The sequence below is a fragment of the Brienomyrus brachyistius genome, chromosome 1, assembly GCF_023856365.1.
Source record: "Brienomyrus brachyistius isolate T26 chromosome 1, BBRACH_0.4, whole genome shotgun sequence".
NCBI classification, from domain to species: domain Eukaryota; kingdom Metazoa; phylum Chordata; class Actinopteri; order Osteoglossiformes; family Mormyridae; genus Brienomyrus; species Brienomyrus brachyistius.
In genome coordinates this window covers 8615872-8629247 of record NC_064533.1, presented here as the reverse complement: position 1 = coordinate 8629247, position 13376 = coordinate 8615872, and the positions used below count along the sequence as shown (strand labels likewise).

Below are 13376 nucleotides of genomic sequence, written 5' to 3'. Positions count from 1 at the left end.
GCACAAGGAAGGAACACCTAGCAGCAATTCTGTTTAAACCACACGAGACCACCCCCCTCCCCCCCCCAGCTTCAAACGAAATGGCAATCCCCTAAGCCTTGTAGAAGCCCACCCCCAAGGCTGTGGTCCTACAGCTCTCCAGCATTTCAAAAGAAACTGACACTGAAAACTTTAGTTAGCTGTTCTGAGACAATGAGCCATACTATTGTAGAAGTTCAACGTTTATTAAAAAATAATGTTCAGAACAAAACATACAACAGAACAATAATCAAACAACTCAAAAACCCTGGACATAAAGGTTGTAAAAATCTATTATTACTCTGTCTGTACATGAGGTGTTTACAGGACCTTGGGGCTTCGAACGTGTGAAAGCACACAGATCAGGCCGCTGCAGAGGACACCCACAGCACAGCTCATCAGGACCCTCCTCTTCCAGCTGCCGCGTCGGGCAGCCCAGGGCAGCCCACAGGGGTCCTCGCTGGGGTCCATCTTGGACAAGTGCAATAAGTGGACGACTGTCAGAACCCCAGATTTATGCTAAAAGATCGATGCTGAGGAACCAAATGAATAACTAAACATTCACGGCTCTGTGTTAAGTAACCTTGTGCTTCGGTTTAGTTTAAAAGCTCAAAACACATGGATTCCTACGCAAGTGCTAAACATGAATGCCAGCTGATTTCTGTGAATAAAAGTGGCAACATTTTTAGACAGCGTTTCCCAATTAAGGAAAACAGACAGCACATGATGACAAGGGACAGTGTGACCTTAGAGGTCACCAGCCAGGAAACCATGGCACTGAAATCCCTTCTGAAAACCGTGCAGCTGAATAAAAGGGTAGTAGGTCACATGACAAAAGGTCAAACAATAGGAATTAAAATTGTCTGATCCCAGATTGTAGGGGCGGCATGGTGGTGCAGTGGTTAGCACTGTTGCCTCACACCTCTGGGACCTGGGTTCGAGTCTCCGCCTGGGTCACATGTGTGTGGACTTTGCATGTTCTCCCCATGGCGTCATGGGGTTTCCTCCGGGTACTCCGGTTTCCCCCCACAGTCCAAAAACATGCTGAGGCTAATTGGACTTGCTAAATTGCCCATAGGTGTACGTGTGTGAGTGAATGGTGTGTGAGTGTGCCCTGCGATGGGTTGGCCCCCCATCCTGGGTTGTTCCCTGCCTCGTGCCCATTGCTTCCGGGATAGGCTCCGGACCCCCCGCGACCCAGTAGGAAAAAGCGGTTTGGAAAATGGATGGATGAATGATCCCAGACCGTATAAAGTAAACATGCATTTACGAGCTCAGGTTGGTTCAGATGTCCTGAATACTGAACCTGATTTTCACATCGTGTTGACATACAGACATGGTCCTGGAGCGACCGATGATCTATAGACACAATTTACATGTCTCCATTATCCGTTAACCGTTCCAATGATGGGCATGGAAAACATCGCAAATGGTGTGTGAATGCAATGCTTAAGCAAATTTCTCAGTACTGACATAGTGTAACCAAGTACAAAGGTACAATACAGAAGGTAAAGGTAAAAACTGAACTCGATACATATTGCACTGAAAATTTCACAGTATCAATATGGTGACCACAACATAGAATGCAATGTGTCCTGATGTGGCTGCCTATTCCCTACAGGTGTGGAGATCCCAGTTAAAAAGCCCAGTAGAGCTCTGCTGAGGTGGGACCAGTGCTCACCCTGTCAAACAGGCCCCTCATACACGTCACCTCCTTCTGTAGGTCCTCGATCTGCAGGAGCAGCTGGCTGCAGACAGTCTGTGACTCCCGCTTGGGGTCCAAGGTCAGGATGAGCTGTCCGTGCAGAGCAGAGCATTAACATCCTGCTGATAGCCCTCGCTGAACTTGCACCCACCAGCAGACGCCTTGGGCGTTTCTCAGTATGCGTACATACTTGTGCACCTGCTTTACGTCATCTTCCATAACTAATGAGCAGTTCCAATACTCAAGAACAGAAGCAGAAAGGACGGTAAACACCCCTGGTTGAATCATCACTCAACAAGACCAATCTCAAGAGTCACTGTGCCACAAGTATGTTCTTGGGAGGCAAGTATGACCTTTGCGTTCTTGGTATTGAGAAACACATCTTACCTCAGAGGGCTGTTTGGGAAACTTCTTTAAGGCGTCCTGAACCACCTCAGTGAGGCAGCAACATTGCTGTCTAAGGCTGACCAGCAGGGTGTACAGATCTTCACTTCTGAGTAGCGCGTGTGCAGGGAACAGCAGAAACGTGCCTGAGAAGGTCTACCCAGCAGAGGCTAAACGGAAGCTACCAGCTAAAATTATTCATACAAAACCCTGTCCGATATGCTGGTTCTGCGAAAGTTTTTATAATGCTGAAGGAATCGCAAAATCTGTGAAATTACCAAAGCAAAATATTTTCATAAAAATATAAAAGCTCCATATAATATAAAAAAACATCCATCCATTTTACTACGCAACTTTAACTTTGTTTCCCAAACATCGCAGGTCTCTGTCACCAGTGCTGTAATCTCACTCTGTGCCACACGAACGTGTCTGTGGTGATTAACTGACAGAAAGCGGCCTGTACACTGACCGGCTGTCGATGTTCCCCAGTTGTGAAAGAGCATCTGGTGCTATGGAGTCCAGGTTCATTGTCGACACTGCGTCCAAGATCTTCTTCTGATCTTCTGGGTTTGTGATGCCTACCTACAACAAGACAGTTTTGCAGTATCAAGTTCACAACGAGTGAATAAATTGTATTAAGGTACAATATAGATTCAGCTTATATTTATCATTTTCACATTTCAAAGTGCGGGTTTTGAGAGACAATCACTGGTTTGCAATTTGACATAAGAATGTTGTAGGTAAGAGTTAATTTTTAAACATGGTGGAACTATCTGGAAAAGTAACCAAAAACATACACCCCATATCCTCCTCCTCTACTGTTTGGACCAACACCAGAATTAAGAATGACTTCTTTCCTTACTTTTTCCAAGTCTGCCTTCTCCATTGTTGAAAGATCGGTCCAGGTTATGTCATTATCCTGTTTTGTAGACCAAACCAGTTGGTTCAAGACGTTACGGTATTTTTTCCATTTCAAAGTCAGCACTTATTCACAGGATGTAACAGTATAGTGCAGTAGAGTACTCACCAGCAAGTTCGCAAGGCGCTCCAAATCGAGTCCATGCAGAAGCACTCCAACATCAGAGAGTCTGGCCGAACTGATGACAACAAACACTCTTCTCTAGCTTGTTTCTCCACAACGATGGAGGATAATATCAAGGATAATATCAGACTGTACCGTAAACACTAACGAGAACCGTCTCTGCCACGAGTCAGCAGACAACTTTACAAATGTACTAGCTATGGAGACTCCAGTAAATCATCATCGCACCTCACTGCAGGAGCACTGAATGGCTCAGGATTTTGTCTGAAGAAGTTGGAGAGTGTTTTTTCCTTGCATGACATTTCCACATCTCCACTGTCGTCTCCGGAGCACATTAGGAGCCTAGAAATCTGTGATGAATATAAATGTAACAATTATTACAAAGTTCTTATACAACACCGATTGAACAGAGTGTATACTCTTCATATTACATCAATAGCCATCCAAAGCTCCCCCCCCTTACCTGAGTGTGTCTCTGTATCCTGGCAACATCCAATGCTCTCCTCCCCTCCCTCGTCTTGATGCTCTTGTCAGCCCCGAGCTGCAGAAGCTTCCTCACAACATTTTCTTGACCATACTGAGCTGCTGTTGCAAGAGCCTAGTTTTCCCCAGTCAACAATCCAACCAACCAAGAAAACACAAACACATAAGAACTAGAAGTAGCTCATGTTTATTATGAAAAATACCACAAATCTTATTTATTTCTCCAAGAAGCTGCTGAAAAATCACCAGCTCTCTGGGAAGTCATTAAAGCTGAAGACTTCCTCACTGATAAATGAACAAATGGCCAGTCGATGTTTTAGTTTGCCCCCTCACCGTGTATCCGTTACAATCTTGGAGGTTGATCTTCGCTCCATGAGAAACCAGAAGATTAATCAGTTGACAATAGCCATCTCTGGCTGCCATCATGAGAGCCGTCATCCCAGACCTGCAGAGAAAGGATTGTAGAAACTGGACAGCTCAACAAATTTTATTCACAAAACACACTCATGAAAACTTTAATTTACCTTCCAGATAACTAGTAACTTTGCATTCATTTTTCAAATTGTTAAAGAAGAAGCACGTTTTACTGGTGTAGGCCTAACATCAATGGTGCAGCCGGCAAAGAGGCTTAGACTATAAGGGAATAATGTGAGAGTTTTGTTTCAATGTGTGCAGCTGATTATTGCGAAGGTGCCATCATCGTCCACTAGATGCCGCTAATAACCACAACAGTTAGCCTTTGCTGTGACTATTTAGCACCATTTGACAGTTTACAGCCCTACTCACTGATAGCTACCTTCAATAACACCTTCAATAATTTCAGCATTAAATAAAACTGTCATTGCAGCTATAACCAATGATGTCTCTGGTCCAAGTCAGTTCAGCCCCTATACATCACCAGGTTATTCAGCGACATAATCGCACATTTTTGGACCAGAGATAAGAGCATTGTAGGGAAAACATGAAATATTGGACACTTGTGATAAAAGGATTTACACAACCAGATAGCAGACAATCACCGCTGTGATGTACAGTACTGTGCAAAAGTCTTAGGCAGTCAAAGGAGATTTTTAAGGTTATTTATCTTGGTAGTAAGTGTATATTTGCTCAAAACATAAACACAATGTGACATTAGAGCATATGCAAATTAAGAGAAACAGTTAAAACTAACAGGAATTTGTCCAGTTCTCCAAAAAGCTACTGATATCTAGCTGGATGACTAGATGAACACCACTTCAGTTCCCAAACCTCTCCTGAGGAGCACCCCAGCCATTCCATGTTTTCTTTAAATTACTTAATTTAATTCATTAAGTCAATGAGGTGTTGATTAGCCAAACATGCTGCGCTAAACAAAGAGGTAAGGAGCATCTTAGATGGCCAAGCTGACACACTTTGACTGACGTATCTTCAGTTTTATACCAATACGAAGATCATTTAAACATCATTTTCTTTTACTGCCTAAGACTTTTGCACAGTACTGTATTTGCCTTCCGGTCTGTTCTGTAGGACCTGCTATGTCATGAGCTCACACAGAGTCAAATAAACAATTTCTTTGACTGGTTCTGCCTTGTTGATTAAAAAAAATAAAACTACTGAAGAATTTAAGAATAAATGTGGGCTGACAATTCACAGAGGAAGCTGAAAGGTGAGTAGTTTCCAGCACTGGCCTTGTCCGGTAAAGGAACACTTGGCCTCCCCGTACTGTCCCAGATGTGACAACAGCATGCCGCATGCCGGCCCCGAAGACAACCCAGACCTTGCTGGCCCCCAGGACAGCCTAGGACCATCACTCACTTTAAGGGACAGCTAGTGACATCCTGAAGGCCATTAAATGTTCAGGCTGACAGATCACAAAGTCAATGAGGAAATTCACCTTGGTATGGCAACACGCTATCAGAGATCCAGGCCAGTGGTCGATCGACTTTCCATCAAACAAAGAAAACTGTTAAAATGTCACTGACACCAAAATACGGCCCTGTGAGCAAACATGCTGATAATTCCTTCATCCATTACGCTTTATCAAAAGCTCTCAGCTTCCCTGGTTAAGTCACATCTTGGCACAGTAGTTATTCCCGCATTTTACTCATGGGGGGGGGGGGGGGGATCTTGTCCACCTTTAACATACAAGGCACTACAAAAACATGCTGCCGGGTTACTGATATACACCCTCCTTACAGTCACATCTGCACTGCTGTGTATGTTTCTTTACCAGAGGATTCCAGAAAATCCAGACACTGCTAATTGCCAGTTAAATTTACACACTCTGCAGCTCAGGACCCCCCGTAGCTCTCCGTGTTATTTTGTTGCTGTTTTCCCAAATATTTTGTCTGAGGAGGAAACAATCAATTTCCTACCGAAGGGCTGTGGCCATGAGAGCCGCATGCTGGTCAGGAAAACAAACACTGGAGAAACTGCACCCATGGTTTGCTGCGAGTAATGTCTGCAGACAGAAGACGGTGCTAAAGGCTTCCAGACACACATCAGAAGTCTATGGCCGGCCCGGCCCGGCCCGCTGCTGTCAGTGCACAGGAGTTACCGGACCCTGCGGTCCCTGTTTGTTTGTCTGTCTGGGCTCTGCACGAGTACAAGCCATAACAGGACGTCATAACGAAGACAAAGCAGAGTGGGCGATGGGGGGGGGGGGGGGGGGGGGGGGGGGGGGGCTGCCTCCCAGGTTCGAAGGGGGCGGGGCTTTGACTATGCATGGCCTGGGAAAACACACACCATGCCTGCGTCAGTCACAGGATCCTCAAGCTTAATCCCATTTAATATCTCATAAATACCTTTATGGACGCCTGCAATCACTTTAACAATGACACACTATGAATAATCTCATCATCCATATTTTAACTCTTATCAGACTTCTCTTAGGTGAATGATAACCGGGACTTTTAAACAGCAGACAATTCAAAATGTGTCCCTATTCCAGATATGAACTGATAACTGATCATGTGTCTGAAGTAGTGACATCACACCCTTTCCGAATCTCTGGTATTAGTGTGTCAAAGGGAGGACCCACGGGAGGTGTGACGCCCTCGATCTTACTTATTGGGCACGTTGGGATCGGCGTTCCTGGACAGAAGTAGTTCCACACACTGGACAATCTGGTCTTCTGAGGCAGACGCAGTACAGGCAGCCATCAGTACAGTGCACCGATCTGTGGGAGGAACACAGGCGGCGTGATGTACCGGTCTGTGCGAATAACACAGGCGGCGTGATGTATTGGCCTGTGCGAGGAACACAGTGGACTTGATCTGTGCGAGTAACACAGGCGGCGTGATGTACCGGTCTGTGCGAGTAACACAGGCGGCGTGATGTACCGGTCTGTGCGAGTAACACAGGCGGCGTGATGTACCGGTCTGTGCGAGGAACACAGACGGCGTGATGTACCGGTCTGTGCGAGGAACACAGGCGGCGTGATGTACCGGTCTGTGCGAGTAACACAGACGGCGTGATGTACCGGTCTGTGCGAGGAACACAGGCGGCGTGATGTACCGGTCTGTGCGAGTAACACAGATGGCGTGATGTACCGGTCTGTGCGAGTAACACAGACGGCGTGATGTACCGGTCTGTGCGAGTAACACAGGCGGCATGATGTACCGGTCTGTGCGAGTAATACAGGCGGTGTGACCCATGCGAGTAACACAGTGGACGTGATGTAGTAATCTATGGGAATAACAAAGGGATACACAAAATATTATTACAGTGTGTGTGTGTGTGTATATATATATACACACACACACACACACACACACACACACACACACACACACACACACACACACACACTGATACAAAAAAAAAAAAAAAAAAATTAAAAATAGGACACTTGACACTTTGGTGAACCCAAAAATCTATGTTCTAAATAAACAGAAAGCATTACAGTAGACAGTGTAACATTGGGCAGAGTCTAACAGCATTTTGTGACTAATTTAGCATCTGCTTATGTTCAGACGTTAATTTTGGAAATGATCCATATTAGAGAGAGATAGCTGACAAAGGGAGCATTTAGCTGAGTGTTTGGTTTTGGCCTGACTCAGGCCAGGGCTCAGAGCGATGTGGCACACGTACAAAATGCTCTGTCTAAGTCGGACCAGGAAAATAAACACAGACTGTTGTGGGGCTGAGGGATGACGGCAGAGCCACACTCCATGTACTGGCTTTATCAATCGCTTGTACATTCAGCGGAACACAAATTAGGATGTGGCCACTGCTGTGTCTCCGGTTTAATTATTTCCCTTTGAGGCCCCAAGGTCTGACTGGCCTGTCGCTCTAGATGTGCACAACGTGAAATCACCCCGATTACTCCAGCAGACAAACGTCCTCCCAGTTACCGGGACTAACAGATGTGTTCAATTTTCAAGAGAAACCAAACTGGAAGTGTAAACTAAACACACACTGTGGATTAGCAAATGTTTTCAATACTTCCTCCTTTGCGTCACAGCCATTAAGTACTGTCAGATGAAGACAACGAGCGTGCATTCTAATTGGTTCCCATTTTGGCTCGACTGCAATAATAATTAAAAGAATGTGGAACAAAACATTTTTCGCAAGCATATTCTTGAAAAATAACTCCTTCATTCCTTCACATTCCATAGTGTGGGCCTATTGCTTGAAGCCATTGTGAAATTCTGCCAATCCAGCAATTGCATAGGTTTCAAACGTCCTATTGGGCCGGCTGGACCTAATCAAGCTCTGATAGTCCCCTTTAAGTTCCTATCAGGACTGGTTGATAGATAGATTAGAGAAGATCACAGTCAAAATGACAAGTCTTATTTGACCAGAGAAACCTTTGGCAGAGTCTAGTAATTTGGCAGCTCCTTACAGTTTATACTGTTAAAGATACAATATTTACTACAAATGTATATTTCTGGACTACCCCTTCAGGTATATCTTTTACATTCTGCCATGTCTTGTAAGCAATTAAACATTTCATGGTCACGTGTACCACAAACAGGTGCATAAACATGATGGTATGTGGTGACAGCATCGGGCCAAGATCAGCTGTGTGCAGCTGCTCTTCAGAACACAGAGAAATGATCGATCCCATCAAAACTAACCCTGACAGGTTATTAATCTGATGAGATTCGGAGAGCAGGCACAGTGAGAGAGAGAGAGACGGACATATTTCGTGAAGCAAGTTACTATCTGTCCATTGAGTCCGGAAACAAAGGTTAGGAAGAGTAGGTGTACCGCTGCTAAAGTTTGCACCAGCCCCCCGGTCGAGCAGAAGCTTGGCCAGCTTGTAATGGCCCCCACAGACAGCGCCCATGAGTAGCGTCCAGTCCAAGCCAAGACGAGTCTCCACAGCCACACCTGAGGTGAAGGGGCACAGGTCACCAAGAGCAGGCCAAGACGGTGCCTGATGCCAATCCGATGCTAGGAGATGTCAAATAACTAAGTCTTATTACTGTGGACTTTGCTGTACACAGACATGCCACAGACGACCCAGTCATGCACTATGCACCCTCTCCCTTTCCACGGACAGTATGCAGTCACCGGATAAACTTACCGCTGTCCAGCAGGTGGCCGACAAGCTCGGCATCTCCAGTGCTGACGGCCTTTTTAAGGATCACTGCTGGGTCTTCCTCACTCCCCGGTACGGAAACATGTGAACCCTGAGGACATACAAAAGTGAAAAATGAATTTATATGCAGTCGAACAGTCTCTCCCTGACAGACAGATACTTCCTCCCTCTCTCTCTCTCTCACACACACAAACACACACCAGTCATGTGTCTCGCTCACGCCTGGGGTCAAGATGATCTTCAAGGACCCCCGCCACCCCTATTTCCCCACTCTGCACAGGTCGCTGACTGGTTATAACGGACACAATGCATGTTCCATTTGGATTTTGGACAGAGCTCAGACCAAACCATTTTTAGTATTCTAGGGAGGGAAAATAAAATTGTTTTTAACCACTCTATCAAGAAAAAAAGGAATATAAAAAACAAGCTTTCATATGATTTACAAATACAATGTATTCGCAAATATGTATTTGTGACACACGTGCTTTAGCGCTTCATGGGCATTAGCTAATAACTTTGCAGGCTAATGCTCTGCGGTCGTAATCAGCACGTTACAAACATAAATGCGGATATTTCTCCATGTGTGGCCATATGCGTTGTTTTGGACACTCCAAGCGCCGGTGTTCCGTCGAGTTGAGCTACTTTGTCGAGTTGGGCTACCCTAGAGCTAATCGATAGCCCTAACCCTAACCCCTAAAACCCTAACCCCAAAACGGTGAAACTGCACATGCGCAGAAAGGCTCGATAGCACGTCTCGATATGTAGCTCAACTCGCCTGAACGCCACCGTTGGAAAAAGCGGACAGTGACGAGTTTTGGCGGCCAGTCAGTCAGGCGCTTCGTCTCTGCTACATCTCCATCCGCAATAAAGAACTTAAGCCTTCATCGAGTCACAATCGCGGCTGTTCACATATTTCTTAAAACTGAAACGTCTATCAAGAAATAAACTTGCATAACAAGTACCGAGCGATAGTTACGCTTGAGGGATTGTAGTTTTTTCGCAGCCCCGCCAGTCCGGAGCAAACACCAGCAGGTGGCTTTTAAATAAATATATAGTAATAATAATGAACACTTTCCCTTTTTGATTTTACCTTGCCGTCTCTCCTCTGATATCCCACGTCCCAGTCGTCGTCAGTGTCGGTTTCCTCGCCGGCAGGCATGCCGACGCGCCGCTTCATCTTGTCAGCTTCGGAGAGCGTCAGGTGCGGTCAGTTGGGGCAAAAACACGTGAATTTTAATGCGTAAAATGCGTGTAGAATACACGTAAACAACACGTATTTGTCCCTCTCTTCCTTTTTGTGGAGCCCATGAAGATAAAAATCTTTGCATTGCTCTTTTGTGATTTACTTAATAATTATTATTATTGATAATAATGAATGTATGTATAATAATTATTAATATATTCCTATGTCATTACATAATTATATATTATTAATTAAATGATAATTATTTAACATAAAATTCTCATCAATACACAATTGCCTCAGTGAAAAATATAGACCCACCAAAGCTTATGATAAACTAAAAACGAGATGCAGCAGTGAAACTTCAATATGTTATATTTTTATGTAGAGTACTGTACTCTTTTGTAGTGTGTTTGAATTACACACAGTTCTGGAATTTAATTTGTACAGTAATGTAATTTGAAAAGCATTTGAAACAGCTGTACTGCATTTTGAAAGAGTAAAAAAAAAATCAGTAAACAGCGACGGTGTTACGTTATATACATGTAATAAATATACAAATTAGATGGCAATCTACCCCGGACATAAAGAAAAAAAAATCGGTTATAATCATCATCCGCTTATACTATGGTCTACATTCTATACCGGCAACTGCCGAAGGCCCCCCCCCCCCCCCCAACACACACACACACACACACACACTATTGTTAATCTTTTTAATGGTAGAAAACTAAAGCTTGATGAATGTTCAGTTTTATTTTAAGATAGAATGTCCACTAATGTGTTTGTATATCAAACAGGCAGAAGTGAAGCAAACGGAGGCAATTGTGTATATGGATGACAATCTATAATAATAATAATAATAATCATTTGGGTCAGAAAACTGCGATCCAAATATTTATTTTCATAGGTTCCACAAAAAGGAAGGAAAGGGGCAAAGAAATAAGTGGATCTTGTTAGGTAGTGGTAAGTAAGACCTATGCCTGCAGAAATGGTTTCACGCTAGTTCTCAGCAGGCAGTTGGAATTTACGTCACCCGTTCTAACTGCACAAGTGGCCAAATGGCTCTAACCCAGGGGTGTCTAATCTTATCCGCAAAAAGCCGGTGTGTTTACAGGTTTTTGGGGTAACCTGTAGGTCAGGTGTTCAAACCCAGGTGTGAGGACTCTTCAGCCAATCAGTCCTCTAATTAGTAATCTAATTAGGAAGTTGCAGCGAAAACCCGTATACACTCCGGACCTTTGTGGATAAGATTGCATACCCCTACTCTAACCTGTTCCAGCCCTGTATCACTATAACGGGGCATTTAACCTCCCAGCTTCAGATCACTGTAATAGGGGATTTAACCTGTCCCAGCTTCAGATCACTCTAAAAGGGATTTGACCTGTCCCAGCTCTAGATTACTATAACAGGGCATTTGACCTCCCAGCTTCAGATCACTCTAAAAGGGGATTTGACCTGTCCCAGTTTCAGATTACTCGAATAGGGGATTTAACTTGTCTCAGCTTCAGATCACTCTAAAAGGGATTTAACCTGTCCCAGCTCTGGATCACTATAACAGGACATTTGACCTCCCAGCTTCAGATCACTCTAAAAGGAGATTTGACCTGTCTTAGTTTCAGATCACTCAAATAGGGGATTTAACCTGTCTTATCTTATCTTATCTCACCTTATGGGATACTGATTAGAAGGTTCAATCCTTGACCAGAGTACTCTTCTTCCATTGATAGGTTATAACATTGATGGTTGGTTAGAACACATACGGATGCATAAAAAAAATAATTTGTATCGTTTCCACTTAAAAAGTAATTAGTAGAATAAACAGGCCCAGCACATTTACATTAAAAAATAAATATCAGGTTAATATATTAATATTAATGCAATTTATTAACATAGCAATAGGTCTATATATTAATATTACAATTAGGCTATTAATTTTTATTTACTTTTGGGATTTTACCTTTTTTCAAGTTTAAACTGGCAGGGTGAATAAGAATATTAATGTATATCTAATGTATTTTAGTTATGAAAATAATTTTTTTAATTCAGAAGAGATACTACTGTCGGTTATGCATATTTCTTTATAAAATAAAGTAGTTTAGCAGCTGATTTGGTAAAGATTTCAGATGTCATAATAAATTACATAAATCACGGGAATGGCCGCTTTCTGTACATGCCAGAGTCACTGTGAATTTTCTGCTTCGTTACTAAAATGTGAAATTGAAAGCTGCATTTCTCACAGCACGCTGCCATAGACCCACCGTAAATGGGAAAAATACGCAAAATGTACGTGGTAAGTGGCTGCAGGATACCTGTTGATAATTAGGGGAAATTAGCATATTATTTTTCTGTTTGTGATTTCTTATGTGCCTTTTTAAGTTTCCCGTGTTACCTGTTTCCTGTGTGTTATGCATTTTATATTAAATAATGGAAATGAAATTAGGTCCCTGATTATAGATATAGTATATATGCATTTTTAAACGCAAGCCAATTGAAAAAAAAAGATTATAAAATGTTAAAATAAAATATCTGTCCTACTTCCAAAAAATAACAGCAGGGTGAGCATCTGCATGCTTTTCATGTCACACTATGTCACGCTTTACTTGATGTAATCTTATAAACCGCGCAAAATAGTATTTCCGCTGCCTGCTGTTAAATTTCGTACAACAGCATAAATAAAAATACAATTTAATAAAACCTGATTTTTCTAAAGTGTAGCCTATACCCTACTGAAAATTAACCTTCATGTAACAGGATATGGTCACGCCTAAACGGGATATATTTATTATTTCTACGCTGTATAACTGAATGCACTTATATCTGTGGCTGCAAGTCAAGATATCGACCAGTTTACAATCAGCAGACTCCTTTCTCGGACACTTACAAGAGAAGTTGTGCTTCAGTCCACGCAGCCTATGTCTTTTCGTCGAGAAATGTTGTGCCAAAGTAGCACGCGGCTGAGAGGGGGCTGCATGGGGGTGATATCTCCAGGCATTTGGCAGCGATTTGCAGCGTCTCTTTCTCTAATCAGCGC

The 13376-nt window shown here is 43.3% G+C and overlaps 1 protein-coding gene across 2 annotated transcripts; it reads right to left on the bottom strand.

Annotated features, from left to right (window-relative positions):
* Positions 1 to 218: 218 nt before the first annotated feature.
* asz1 (ankyrin repeat, SAM and basic leucine zipper domain containing 1) lies at positions 219 to 13352 on the bottom strand. Of its 2 annotated transcripts, XM_049017147.1 has the most exons (14): positions 13227 to 13352; positions 10250 to 10344; positions 9145 to 9250; positions 8826 to 8948; positions 6678 to 6789; positions 3966 to 4077; positions 3613 to 3747; positions 3378 to 3499; positions 3135 to 3204; positions 2970 to 3026; positions 2577 to 2689; positions 2111 to 2216; positions 1700 to 1813; positions 220 to 489 (listed from the first exon to the last, which is right to left on the bottom strand). In XM_049017147.1, exons 2-14 carry the CDS (start codon positions 10334 to 10336, stop codon positions 340 to 342), a joined length of 1407 nt encoding a protein of 468 aa, XP_048873104.1. In that variant the 5' UTR covers positions 10337 to 10344; positions 13227 to 13352; the 3' UTR covers positions 220 to 339. The 2 variants fall into 2 exon arrangements, with proteins under 2 accessions (XP_048873113.1, XP_048873104.1); XM_049017156.1 differs by lacking the exon at positions 8826 to 8948 and having other exon boundaries at positions 219 to 489.
* Positions 13353 to 13376: the final 24 nt, after the last annotated feature.